Source organism: Schistocerca serialis, chromosome 3, assembly GCF_023864345.2.
Source record: "Schistocerca serialis cubense isolate TAMUIC-IGC-003099 chromosome 3, iqSchSeri2.2, whole genome shotgun sequence".
Taxonomy (NCBI): domain Eukaryota; kingdom Metazoa; phylum Arthropoda; class Insecta; order Orthoptera; family Acrididae; genus Schistocerca; species Schistocerca serialis.
In genome coordinates, this window is record NC_064640.1 from 1091395428 (window position 1) to 1091409853 (window position 14426).

At 40.7% G+C, this 14426-nt stretch overlaps 2 protein-coding genes across 2 annotated transcripts in view; one reads left to right on the plus strand and one right to left on the minus strand.

The window, feature by feature from the left end:
* The first annotated feature begins 4432 nt into the window (after nucleotides 1-4432).
* LOC126471396 (molybdenum cofactor biosynthesis protein 1-like) lies at nucleotides 4433-4867 on the plus strand. The gene has a single exon (XM_050099521.1). The coding sequence runs from the start codon at nucleotides 4433-4435 to the stop codon at nucleotides 4865-4867; it is 435 nt and encodes a 144-aa protein (XP_049955478.1).
* Nucleotides 4868-10824: 5957 nt separating this feature from the next.
* The window catches only part of LOC126471514 (uncharacterized), a 218595-nt gene continuing 214993 nt past the window's right edge, over nucleotides 10825-14426 (minus strand). The window contains exon 9 of the mRNA XM_050099735.1: nucleotides 10825-10954. The gene's annotated coding sequence lies outside the window, so the exon portion shown is untranslated. The remainder of the gene's footprint in view (nucleotides 10955-14426) is intronic.

A 14426-nucleotide genomic window follows, 5' to 3' on the forward strand; every position in this document is an offset into this window, starting at 1 on the left:
AGGCAAGTGTAATTGTGTATTATGACCAGTGGGAAGCCAGTCGGTGTAGTGTTCTGCGTAGCGGCTGGGGTAGTGTTGTGTAGTTGAGGTGCTGCAGAATTGTTTGTATGGTCCCTCATATTACCGATGCTCAGAACTGGTGTTGGTAAAAGCACGCTGCATTTGCCTTGTGAGTCAGTAGGCTCAGTTGTTCGTGTATGTTGCTGCTGATTGCATTTTGGACCTACCAGCTTCCAAGGTCCATCTTTGTTCCACGGAGCTCTCACTTCCAGCTCGAGGACTACTGCGGTGATATTGAGGGCCTCTCTAGTATATTCACTGGTGGTGTGACTGGTGTTGGTGTTGCTGTTGCTGTTGCGTTGCTTCCACCCGTCAGTTGGACAATGAGCTCATGCTGTCTCCGAGCCATTGCTTCTTGATTTGTGGCAGCAAAGTCCAGATTTAGCTGGTTCATCACTTACTGATAGGTGGCAAAGCAAAACAGAAACATTGAAGGGAACAGATGGCACTCCTGCCTCTTGTGCTGCAGTCTTGCTACGGGTCGTCGGGTGGGATCTGCTCGGTGGATCTGCCGTCTCCCAGACATAAGGATACTTTTAAGCATTGAATGTGGATATGAGACAATTTTACTTTTTCGTCTGAAAAGACAATTTTGCTTTTTTAGTGTACATACAGAAGAGGGGAGTCCTTATGACTCACTTGTGCAAGATGCAATGCTCAGTGCAAGAGAGCACGGGTGGAAGACAGCAGCCTGTACTGGACAGTGTTGTCCAATGTGAACGTGCCCCGGACACTGAAATACCCTATTAAAGAATGGGAGAGTCACACTGGGGAAGTTCCAACCACAGTTGCAGTAACTTTGAGCCAGAACTCTTGGCCACCTAGCACTGTCAAGTGTGTAGCAGCGTGTGCTTGTTAGTGACACTCCAAAGAGTGTCCTGTGGTATCTACGCCAGTTTTAGTGTATGTGTAACACAAATATCCTCTCGCAGCTACAGCAGGTACAGGGGGAAGGCAGCTGCTCAGCTGCGACTCACCCATAGTACTGCCCGTGGTTTTCCTTGGTGGGAGGACTGGAACGAGGTGCACCAAGCCTTGTGATGCCCATTGAGGAACTGTTGGACTGAGGCGTAGTGACTCTGAGGTCAAGAAAGCTGGCAGTGACCAGAACAGGGTGTGCTGACTCACCCCCCCCCCTTCCCCCTCTCACAATACTGCTTTCAGTGATGCCATTGCAGAGGATTACACTGTGGTTGGTCATCTGGTTTTGATGTGGCCCAGAACATGAAGCTTTCCTTTGCTTTTTTTTGCTAAATTGACTCTTACTTCTGGACACAAACACCTATACAGAGCAAATGTGTTGGCATCCAGGGTTTGGTTATTTGCGGGGTGGGGGGAGGGGGGGGGGGGAGTGATGGTTTGTTATTGTTTCCACCCCCCTCGCCCAGCTTCCCTCAAAAATGCAACTCGCTAGCAACCTCACTGTTAGTATACGACAGACATCTACAATTTTAATAACAATAATAAACACACAAAAATATATTAAATTATTCAATATAGTAGCAACAATACAAATAGGTGGATCAAAGAAGGAAGAAAACATAGAACAAACAAAAGAACTTCAGAAAGTGTACAAACTGACATGGACACACAATAATAAAAGAAACATTTCAGTACAAGGCAAACACATGCGCTACAATACAGTTATAGTATCAGAAGCACTCTTCGCATCAGAAATGACCACAATCTGAGGACCAGGCACCACAAAGCAGAAAGAATACAATGCAAAATCCTCAGAAAATTTTTTGGAGCAGTGCACAGAGATGGTATATGGATGAAGAGATCAACCAGAGAATTATAAGAACACAGAGGCAGACTCAGTCACAATCAGAAAACAGCGACTAACATTCTGTGGACACATACACACAATGAACAGCGACAGATTCACAAAGGGATTTAGGATGTAGTAAATGCCTTAATCAAAAAAACTAGTTGGTTTCAAGAAATAGAAGAAGGCTAAAACGAGCAGGAATCAGAATGGAAATGATGAATGGAAGAGACAAATTCAGAAACAAAATTATGAACATAAAACTTGAAGTAAAGGGAAGGAAGAAAACAGAGAAAATATGTACATATCAAAGGAAACAAGAACACAGTCAAAGATTGAAAAGATTTTGGGAAGAGAAACGGGAGGAGGAAAGAAGGAAAAAGCTGAACAATCACGTAACAACCAAGTTGAACTCTGTCAAACTGTGTGCTCACCATCGTTCTTTCAATAAACATTATGACTGAACAGAGGTCTGCAAACACATGTGAATGAGGGGAATACTGTTTCTATCAGTGATTTCCAACTGTGATCGGGAAGTCATTCTTTCTGTTGTTGTTGTATCGGATCTGTTGTTGACAGCTGGTATGTTCAACCCAGTGGTGTGCAGCTTTACCCGGCTGGAATGTTGTCAATCAGACCAAAAGCATGTCCTTGTGGGCAGACCCTAGCACGAGCAACTGAAAAGTGTCCTTTATTACATGTAGCTTGTCATTGCTGGAAGAACTTGGCATTTTTGACACACTTCTGTTTCCACGCTACCTCCTTCTCCAAAAGTTATGTGTGCATTTGGAAATTGGTGAAGTAAGAAATATAAAGACATTGTGCCATTCTGCCACATCTGTCTGTAGTGTGCATTTTGTGGTGCGTGTACGATACAAGGCATTTAGGTATGGTGAGATTACTTAGCCATTAGTGTTCACAATGGCTGGCATAAAGGAAACATGACAAGTATTACATTAGAAAGCAACAGCGATAGCTTTCCGACCGCATAAATTCTACTAGGCAGAGTCAGAAGCAGACACAGTGGCCTGTGCAAGATACGAGGGTTGGAAGTGGCTGAAATGTGAGTCGTGGGATAGCGAGAAAGAGAGAGAGAGAGAGAACACACAGACAGCACCATAAAGCATTCCCCATCTCTTTCTGCACAGAATGCACCACACTGCTTCCTTCTTAAGGGCACCCCAGCATAATATGTTGTTTGGGAAGTGGGTGGTAGTTATCATCATTGCTATGACCTCCCCTTGTATCCACTCCTGCAAGATTGTGAAATCTACAGCCACTGAGCAGATTTATGTGAGATGTTCCTATCAACTTTGTGTAATATTCATATTGCACACTTCTGCAGACGAAACAGATTTTCGACCTTAGCTTAGGAAAGAAAAGAATCATCACAGATCATTAAGGTTCAAAGAACTTGTCTTGAACACTGTAAGGGATCCGTGATCCCACAAACATAGATGCTAGTATCTGACGCCCAGGTCGATAGCGGACAGGAGTCGATTGTCGAGCGCTGTAGTAGGCAGTGAGACTAGTGCTGAGTGCGCAGTAGTATGGTAGAGTGTCGAGTGAGAAGTAGAGCGGGAAAGACGGGCAAGAATGGTGGTCTAGTGAGTTGTAAACGGTAAAATTCACTGGAGTATGACGAGTGAGCACGTCCCCCTGATCCTCGTGGTGTTGACTCTCACTAATGCCGATTCGCGAGTGATATGAAACAGAAAGTGACAAGTGCCAAATTACGTGTTTCGTGTCAACCGCGTCAGCCAGCAACAACCATGGATTGCAGTGAGGATTGTTATGAATGTTAACCATCAGCATTGCCTGTGACAAAGTACTGAAAATCAGCAATCAATAAAAAGAGATAACCGCAATTAGACGTGTAAGGCAAAGGTAGCAACTGCCTCAGAATTTGTGTGTTAGTATGAAATATATATCAGTTGTACATCACAACCTTTGTGATACTTAATAATAGACAAACTTTCAATCATTAGCTATTCCGTCTCAGAACAGCCGCATTCGGTTGAAATACTCCCGAAACCACAGCAGAACAAAGCAGAACAACCAATAGCCTTTCATCCAGTAAGCACAAGGTCATATATCATAATAATTAACTGTTTGGTGGCTTCGGTAAATTACCCAAAATCCAGTAAAGGAATTAATCGGGGGTGTTTCAACACGAATGCTTAAAAATTCTTTTGTAGTTAACCTATTTTCAGATTATGAAGTGTTCTTTGTTACAGCTTGTATTTTTGTTCCAGGTGGCACTGAACTTGATGGCTGTAGTGATGTCGTGAAGGCACAAAGTCGGAAGTTGTTAAACCTTCAGAAACAAGATTTTCAAAAGTACTTCTTCTCAGAAACCAATATTTCGCCCCTGTTTGTGTCGGATACACAGATGTTTCAGTTGTTGTCACATAATTTGAGTGTAGTGACTGAAGCTAGAAAACAGTTTCTTTTGCTTCCCTGTACTCCAAGCATTATGTGCAATGCAGGACTCCTAACAAGACAAACACACAGAGCACAGCCCTCTGTCTTCTCTTGCGTTTCTGCAGTTTGGGAGCACAGTCCGGAAGTCTGACTCATGTTGACCGGACCGGCAGGGCGAAAATGGTCGACGTGGGTTCGAAGCTGGTGGCAGAACGGACTGCTATAGCACGAGCAAAGGTTTTTGTGGGACCCAAACTGATGAAACTCGTACGAGAAAATGGCCTGAAGAAAGGTGACGTACTTAGCGTTGCTTGCCTGGCGGGAATTGTGGGGTCCAAGCAGACGTCCAGCCTTATCCCTCTGTGTCATAACATAACTTTATCCTCTGTGGCTGTGGACATTGAACTGGACTCTGCTCTCAACTGTGTGATTATAACTGGCACGGCAAAGTGTAGAGGGCAGACGGGCGTGGAGATGGAAGCTCTCACTGCTGTATCGGTGTCTGCCTTAACAGTGTACGATATGTGCAAAGCTGTGAGTCATGACATTGTGATATCTGAAATAAGGCTTCTGGCCAAAAGTGGGGGAACTAGAGGAGACTTCCACCGGACATGAGCATCTGTGTGGGTCAGTGAAATAAGTTAAGTATACCTGGTGTGATGTAGGCATATTTCAAAGTCTGTTCATAGTTATCATAAATTATATACACATCGAATTGGACTGAATATAAGTTGCACCTTTAATTTCGAAAAAGAGAGAAACTTAATTAAAAATAATTTGTCAAGTTGCCCATTTACAAAAGCTTTTCAAAATGTGATTTACCCTTAACCACTTTTTTTGTAGTACACTGTAGATAAATTACGCACAAAAACAAACCTTTCAGTTGCAGTTATCATGTAAGACACTCTTAACTTCACTAACATTCATTGTTTTGTCACTGTCAGTATTTTTGTCACTCTCCTCCCAAAGTACAGTGCCGTCGCTACAATCCCGGGCATTGCATGTGCAGCATTTCTTTTTAAAAAGCACATCTGTTAGATGAATAACTGTGAGTTTGAAATTTGCAACGTAACTGTACCGAATTCCAAAATTTTCTCTCAATGTTGTGCTTCATTGGTGAAGAATAAATTATATTCTTTAGTTAGGGAAAAACTGTGCCTGTCCCATTGTCTAAAATAGTGAAACTGTGACAGTGGTAATACAGAGGGGTCCAGAAAAATGTAGACTCTCTTTGATAGTCAATATTGATGGAACAAAATGGCATAGTGTCAAAATTCTTGCATGGGAGGAAGATCATTTTGTGTGTTCAAAGTGACACCTGTTAGCAGCCAAGCAACATCAATGTTGCTGAATTGTTGACTGAAGTACAGCTGTCAGTGTTGCCAGTGTGGTAGCTGCACAGGATGTCTTGATGGTCTCTCATATCTCATTCAGTGTAGCTGGGTTCTGTTGGTAAACTTTGTTTGTCGAGGTCCCCCATTGGTAGAAGTCGAGAATTTTAAGGTCCCGTGACCTTGGTGGGCACTTGACAGCTCCTCTTCGACTTATCCATCGTCCAGGTAGATTTTCATCTAAGTAGAATCTGATATCTCTGTGGTGGTGAGGCGGAGTACAGTCTTGTAGGTAAAAATCTTTTGTTTCCAAACACCTCTTGGATGGCTAATAAAATCAATGTTTGCAGCATATGATACACCTCACCAGTTATGTACCTTCAAAGAAGAATGGGTCAGAGAAACAATACTATGACGGACCACACCACACATTAACACCAAGTGAAGTAACATGTTTGTCCATGTGAACATGAGGATTTTCAGCAGCCCAATACACGCAGCTATGACAGTTTACATTACCATTCAGGTTGAATTGTGCCTCATTAGGCCAGATAACCTTCCCTGCAAACCATTCATCTTCGTGAAGCATGCCTTCAGACCACTCGTAGTGCTCCATCCTTCGATTCGGGTTGTCCTCATTCATAGTGTGAAACAATCTTGGAATGTACACTTTCCACTTTGCAGTCTTGTATGTATAATAATGTCAAAACGTTTGTGACACAACAGACTAGGAGAAGCTCAAGTTTCAGAGACACGTTGATTGCGTTCTTGATGATGCTATCTACATGTTCATCCACACTCTGCAAACCACTATGAAGAGTATGACAGAGGGTACATCTCACTGTACCAGATATTAAAGCTTGTTCATGTTTCAAGACCATTTAAATCTTTCTATGCATGCTGTAATTAATCTAATATTGTCCTCACGGTCCCTATGGGAGCAATAGTTACAAGGTTGTAACATATTCCTAGAGTCGTCTTTTGGTAAGCATACTTTCTTAGGATAGGGTACATCTTATCTTGAAGCGTCTGCCAATTCAGTTATTTCAGCATCTCTGTGACACTCTCCCTTGGGTCAAACAAACCTGTGACCATTTGATCTGCCCTTCTCTGCATGCGTTCAAATCACCCATTAATCCATTTTGATACGAGTCCCACACATTTGAGCAATATTCTAGGATGGATCATACAAACGATTTGTAGAATGACTGCATTTCTATGGTATTCTACCAAAAAAGAATCTAACTCTTTCGCCAGCCTTACCCCTGAGTGGGCCTATATGACTGTCCCATTTCATATCCCTACAAAGTGCTCCACCCAGGTAATTGTATGAATAGACTTAATCCAAGCAAGACACCCTGATACTGTAGTCATACCACACTGCGTTTTCTTCATTTTGCAAAATGCACGATTTTACATGTCCAAACATTTAAAAGAAAGTTTGAAATTATCAAGATCTGACGAATGTTTGTACAATTTCTTTCAGACTGTACTTTATTCTAGATAAATGCACTATCTGTGAAAAGAGTGCTTTACTATTAATATTGTCTGCAAAGTCATTAATGTACATGAACATGAACAGCAATGGTCACAACATACCTCTCTATGACACATCTGAGGTTACTTCTACATCAGATGATGACTCCCCACCCAAGATAACATGTAAGTCATTCCTACCAAAATATCCTCAATTCCAGTGACAAATTTCACTCGATACCCCTCACGGTAGCAATTTTGATAATAAGCATCAATCTGGCACTAAGTCAAAAGCTGTTCAGAAATCGAGAAATACTGCCTGCACCTGTCGAGTCAGGAAGACGAAAGTTTGAAGGTCAGGATGACAAAACAGATTTTTAATACTCTTGGAAACAACCTTAAAGTTTCTGACGTGGTTCAGGGGAATGACAAAGGGATCTTTGACAGGCTGGATTAAATCTAGGCGGCGTCTCAGACTGACCAGAGTTACAACTTTAAAGGCTTCTACGATGAGCAAATACAACGGGCTGTTGGAGGAAGAATGCAAAGGCAGCTTCTAGTAATGTGCAATTGCTATTCTGCATGGTCTTTAATGGCCATTATCAAATTTTAAAAAATTAAGAATAACAATAACACAATACACAACAGGAAGGGTACAGCAGACTTTCCCTGATTGTTCCTTACATTACCTTTCCTAGATTTTTTTTTTTTAAATTATAATGTTTCTAAGTCTTTCCTGGTTTCCATTGAAAGGTTTGGATTGTTTCAAAGATTAATTTACACATTTTTTAATATTTTAATGTATTCTAGGACAGGAACTCAAAGAGCACAAGTATAAAAAAACTGCATGTAGGACATTCATGTAAAGCTTCACATTTTTAACTGGAAGGTAATGCCAGTCTATTTTGTTACAAGAAAATGAATCAGGACTTAGTTCTCCAGAGCTGATACTATTATAAGGAGTTGTGATGGAAGAACATGAGCTCCAAACAATGGATGCCTTGGATCTGTTTGCTGCTGCTTCTTTTTAATCTCTGCTGCTAATCCCATGAGTGAAAGATCTCTACCAATGAAAAAGTAGATTTGAATGACATTAAGTTTCTTCTCTTGTCGATAGTTGTTTCTACTGAAGAGAAATGAGTCTGGTCATCTTTGTCCATTTGCAGTAATTCAAATGTGTCGTAGCACCCGACATGTATGCTTGAAAATAACAAACGATCAAAATTGTAATTAACAAAAGTATTGACAGCAGTAAGCTGTATTTATCACATTCAAAAAGTTTGTAAAAGCTGTGGAGCCTTGTTTTATCATGTCAATCCATTTGTGCCAATGGCTAACAGAGTACCATTCACCATCATGTCAAGTGGCAATAACAGTTTGCTTGCATCATAAATATTGAGTGTCAAAAGTTAATTCTAACAATATGAAATAGGACAGATTGCTACTCACCAGGCAATGGGCAGCAGACAAGCATATTGAAAAAAAAGAAACTGTCAGATACTATATACTCAAAAAAACACTTAGGTACTGAAGGAATTATCGAAATACCAAATAGGGCTGAAATCAGTAAATGTGACATACATGTGAAGACAGAAAAATAATTACAGTTTCAGAAAAAACTGGATGATTTATTCAAGAGAAAGAGCATCACAAATTGGATGAGATGGTCCACCTCTGGCCCTTATACAAGCTTGGCTCTGGCTGATAGAGTTGTTGGATGTCCAACAGAGGGACATCATGCCAAATTCTATTCAAATGTCACTGTAGATAGTCAAAATACCGAGGTGGTCTAACGGCCAGCCCATAATGTTCCTTACATTCTCAATTGGGGAGAGATCCAGCAACTTTGCTGGCCAAGGTAGGGTTTGGCAAGCATGAGGACAAGCTGTGTGCGGACAGGTATTATCTTGCTGAAATGTAAGCAATGTATGCCTTGCCAAGAAGGGAAACAAAATAGGATTTACAGTATTGTCAACAGACAACTATGCTGTAGGGGTGACATCCATGTCACCCCTACAGCATAGTCGTCTGTTGACCAAAAGGGATCTGTTACAAAAAGAAATCGCACCCCAGATCATCAGTCCTGGTAGTTGGACCGTAAGGGATGTGACATTCAAGGTGGTATCCCACCGTCTGGGGCGTCTTCAGGCACATCTGTGCTGATCATTGAGGCTCAGTTCATAGTGGGATTCATCACTGAAGCCAATTATATTCCAGTCAATGCAATTCCAGACCAGGGACGTGCCTGGGGACACACCAGATAGCAGTGCGATACCAACCCGGCTGCTGGCTGCCATACAGCCCAACGAGGACTGATGGTCTACTGTGCCATTTCTTTTCATAACAGGACCTCTTTGGTTGTCATCTGTGTCACCATTACAACACAGACATCTGTTGACGATATTATAAACCCCATTTTGTTTCTCGTCATGACAAGCCATCATTTGCTTACATTTCAGCAAGATAATGCCTGCCCACACACAATTTGTCTTCATACTTGCCACACCTTATCTTCGCCAGCTAGGTCACGGGATTTCTCCCCAACTGAGTATGTCTGGGGCATTATGGGCAGGGCCACCCAACCAGCTCATGATTTAGACAATACAATGCGCCACTTGGATAGAATTTGGCTTGATGTCCCTCAGTAGGACATCCAACAAATCTATCAATGCCAAACTTGCTCAAGAGTCAGAGGTGGACCAACTTGCTCAATTTGTAAAGCTCTTTCTCTTGAATAAATCATTCAATTTTTCTGACATTGTAATTTTTTTTTTTTTTGTGTCTGTGCACGTACATCACATCTACATATTTCCATCCCACACAGATAATTCTTTCATGCTGCATAATGTTTATTTTTATCTTACGAGTGTAATCTAATGGACAGAGCCCACCTCAGCATAGGGAGTCTCTGCTGGTTGGGAGTGTGGAGGTGGACAGACAGAGAGAGGTGTACTAGGGGGACGTAATAGTGTGTGAGGTTGGAATGGGAGCAGGGGAGGGCATTGAGGTGTGGGGCCACAGGAACGAAGCCTAGAAACTCTAGCTGTGACATATTCTTCACTCCTGTAAACCCCGTTACCTAAACCTTTGCTAGTCTCTCTGTCTCACATATCTAGGCCTTTACCTGCTCCCACTCCGGCCTCACACCACCACACCTGCTAGATGAGGACTGTCCCATACTTTCTAATATCTAAAAATCTTCCTTCAATGTGCCAGTCTGCCACTCAGTGTCTCCTCTAGGTGGGGAGCAGAAAGCTATCCTATTCCATATTATTGTTATTCCATCCCAGATTTCCCAATGCTTAAAAATTAATTTTAGGCTTGCCGTAAAGTATTACGCAAACACTAATTGGTTATTTTTTCTGATATTCAAATTATATTTTGCTCTCATTTTTGTCCCTTTATCTAATCAACTTTGCATTGTGACATTTCTGATGAAAGTACGAGTTATTCAGAAAGTAGGTAAAAAGTAGTGAATTCTTCCTTTGAATCACTCTCACTTTGTCTCAGGCGCGAGCAAATGTGTGTACCTGAATATGCATTTAGCTGTATCAAATTATTTTCCCCAACACACAAAATGGGGGTCATTATTCAATTTATCTTGAACGTATGTGTGAAACACACTTTCCACAAAAATGCTCGGATGCATAACTCTCAAAATATGTGTTTGAACAATAGGTCTGGAATTTTTAAAGACAAGGTGAAGAAACCATTGGATTGTATAATTTTTTTATTAATCACAAAGAAACAACATGATTCAAAGATATCAACAACAGCAATGGAAGTTCAAGTGAATTGTCTGCCTCCAATTCTGATCACAGAGAAACACTCCAATAGGAAAGAGGGCACAACATCCTGCTCCATTTTCAAAAGCTGCAATGTCAAATATTACAACCTGTAAAAAAAAATGGTCATGTGAAAAATATTGTTTACATATCGATTACAGTAACAGAGGCATATATGGTCTAATAGGAAGGGGGAACAGAAGGGCAGGACATGGGGAACAATGAACAGATGAGATGTGAAACCACGGTAAGTTAATAGTGGTGATAATGCCAGTTAATTACATGTGTGGGAAAAGCAACCACTCTTGCAACTCAGAGCTACTCTTGTTTCTGCAACTGATCTTCCGTTCCTTCATTGTTCCTATTTTTCTCATATTAATAATTCCAGTTATAGAAGGTTTTCTAACTAAAAGCTTATTAGCACTTTGTAATGAAACCGATAAACAATACAGTCTCATTCTCTAATGGAAGAACACAGTACATCGCGTTCGTAAATAACTTGATCCAACAAAACAGTGGACATTCATTACATGACATTTAATTTTAAGTATCAATGCAAACACTTACATAAAACATTATTTACACTCAAAACCCATTATTCAAAACTGATGTTCATATGTGTAACTGTTTACAGTAGCAATTACTAATATAGTTACTATTGCTAGCTTTAATATGGATTGTTAAAAAGTTTAGAAATGTTAACTTAAAAATGAACTGTAAGCAAAATCTTTTCTGTTAAAAAGTTAATGTTGAAACCACTGGAGAAACATTATAATGTATTATTGTAGTCATCATGTACACTGAAAAAAAAAAAAAAAATTGCAACACCAAAAAGTAATTAACGTAGAGTAATGAAATTTCAGGAACATATATGTCTAAGTAACTTATTTAAGTGATTAACGTTGCAAGATCACAGGATAATATAAGTGCGAGATACACCATTGCAAATGTGATACACTAATACATTGAAATCCAGTGTAACTGCCCGAATGTAAGCACGTAAACGTGCATGCACTGTGCTGGATATGAGTTTGTGGGATGAAGTTCCATGCCTGTTTCACATTGTCATCAAAACAGGGATGGTTAATGCTGTTTTTGAGAGACACTGGAGTTGTTCGACGATGTCCCGTGTGCACTGAATTGGAGCCAGACCTGGTGATCAAACAGGTCAAGGCAACATGTTGACATACTGTAGAGTATACACCCATGCCTCCATCTTTGCTACCCTCCCTGTTTACCTCTACCCTGTTGCTTCATAACCTGGGTTGTGAGTAACTGAATCCACTTTCTCTTCTTCCCCTTCTTTCCCCTCTCTCCTCCCTGACGAAGGAACAAAGTTCCAAAAGCTAGGATACGTAAATTTTCTGTTATGTTTTGTGTATCTATTGGCTGTACTGGCCAGCCCCTCTATCTCTTTGTTAGTATTTGTTTCACGTCTTTATATGAGATTTTCCATCATCACAATAATGTTAGTTTATAATTTACGGACAGCCTAATCCATTATTTCCTGTCAAGGTTAGAAGCTTTATTAAATCATAATTTTTGTCTTGGTAAAATAAAGGTGATTAGATGTTTCCCTCATGCACATGTAAGAGACTGTCAGTTCACATCTACGTTTATAATCTGCAATCCACCAGGAGGTGCATGGTACAGGGTAAGTCCCATTGTACCAGTTATCAGGGTTTCTTGCTGTTTCATTCATGTATCGAGAATGGAAGAATGATTGTCTGAATTTGTCTGAATGCCTCTGTGTGAGCAGTAATCATTCTCATCTTATCTTCACGACCCCTGTGAGAGCAATATGTGGGGGGGTTGTGGTATATCCCTAGAGTAATCATTTAAAGACAGTTCTTGAAACTTTGCTAATACACTTTATTGGGATAGTTTACACCTGTCTTCAACAGTCTGCCATTTCAGTTCCTTCAGTATCTCTGTGACACTCTCCCATGGATTAAGCAAACCTGTGACCATGCTGCCTTTCTTTGTATACATTCAATGTCTCCTGCTAGTCTCATCTGGTACAAGTCCCACACACTTTAGCAATAGTCTAGGGTGGTGGGCGGAGGGGGGGGGGGGGTTACACGAATGACTTTTAAGCATCTCTTTAGTAGACTGATTGCATTTCCCCATTATTATACCAATAAACCAAGGTCTACAACCTGCTTTACCCACAACTGAACCTATGTGATCATGCCATTTCATATTCCTACAAAGTGTTACACACAGGTATTTGTACGAGTTGGCAGATTCCGACAGTGACTCACCAATATTATAGTCACAGGATACTAAGTTTATACATTTCTAAACATTCAGAGCAAGTTGCCAATCACTGCACCATGTTGAAATCTCATCAAGATCTGAATGAATATTTATGCAGCTTCTCTGAAATAGCACTTCATTACAGATAGCTGCATCATCTGCAAAAATCCTGATTTACAGCAAGGTCATTAATGGACAAGAACTGCAAGGGCCCCAACACACTTCCCTGGGGCACACCTGAAGTTACTTCTACATCTGATGATGACTCTCCATCCAAGGTACCATGCTGTGTCCTTCTTATCAAAAAGTCCTCAATCCAGTCACGAATTTCACTTGATACCCCATATGATCGTACTTTTCACAGTAAGTGTAGGTGTGGAACAGAATCAAATACTGTTAGGAAATCAAGAAACACTATCTACCTGTTGCCTTGATCCAACGCTTTCAGCAAGTTATGTGAGAAAAGTGAGAGTTGGATTTCATATCATCTATGTTTTTGAAAACCATGCTGGTTGATTCGAGAAGGTAGTTCCGTTCGAGATACCTCATTATGTTTGAGCTCAAAATATTTTCTAAGAATCTACAACAAATTGATGTCAAGGCTACTGGATGGTAGTTTTGTCACTCCTACAACCCTTCTTGTAGACAGGTGTGATCTGTAACTTTTTCCAAAAACTGGGTAAGGTTTTTTGGATAGATTACAGTGAGAAGAGAGGATAACTCAGCCACAAATTCAATATAGAATCTGACTGCGATTCCATCGGGGTCTGGAGCTTTGTTTAATGATTTCAACTGTTTCTCAACACAACTGACACTAATACCTATTTCGTTCATTTTTTCAGTGTACGAGGATTGAATTGGGGCAGTTCTCCTGGGTTTTTATTTGCAAAGGAACATTTGAAAATCGAGTTCAGAATTTCAGCTTTTACTTTGCTACCCTCAATATCAGTTCCTGTCTCACTTGCTAGGGACTGGACACTAACTTTTGTGCCACTAACAGCCCTTACATATGACCAGAATTTATTTGGATTTTGTGAAATGTCATTTGACAATATTCTGCTACAGTAGTCATTGAAGGCTTCATGCATTGCTCTCTTGACAGCCAAACATGTTTCGTCCAGCCTCTCTCAATCTATAATCCTACACTTTGTTTTACACGTATTATGCAGTAATCTCTGTTCCTTTAGAAGTTTTCTTTACAGTGACTGTATACCATGGAGGTTGCATCCCATTATGAACTGTTCTACTAGGAACCTATCTACTCAGTGCGTGGTCAACTGTTCTTTTCAAGTAGAGGAAGAGCACCTCTCCATGCTCCTGACG

Excerpts from the sequence above, each read along its gene's own strand:
- LOC126471396 (XM_050099521.1), top strand. The coding sequence starts at position 4,433 with ATGGTCGACGTGGGTTCGAAGCTGGTGGCAGAACGGACTGCTATAGCA.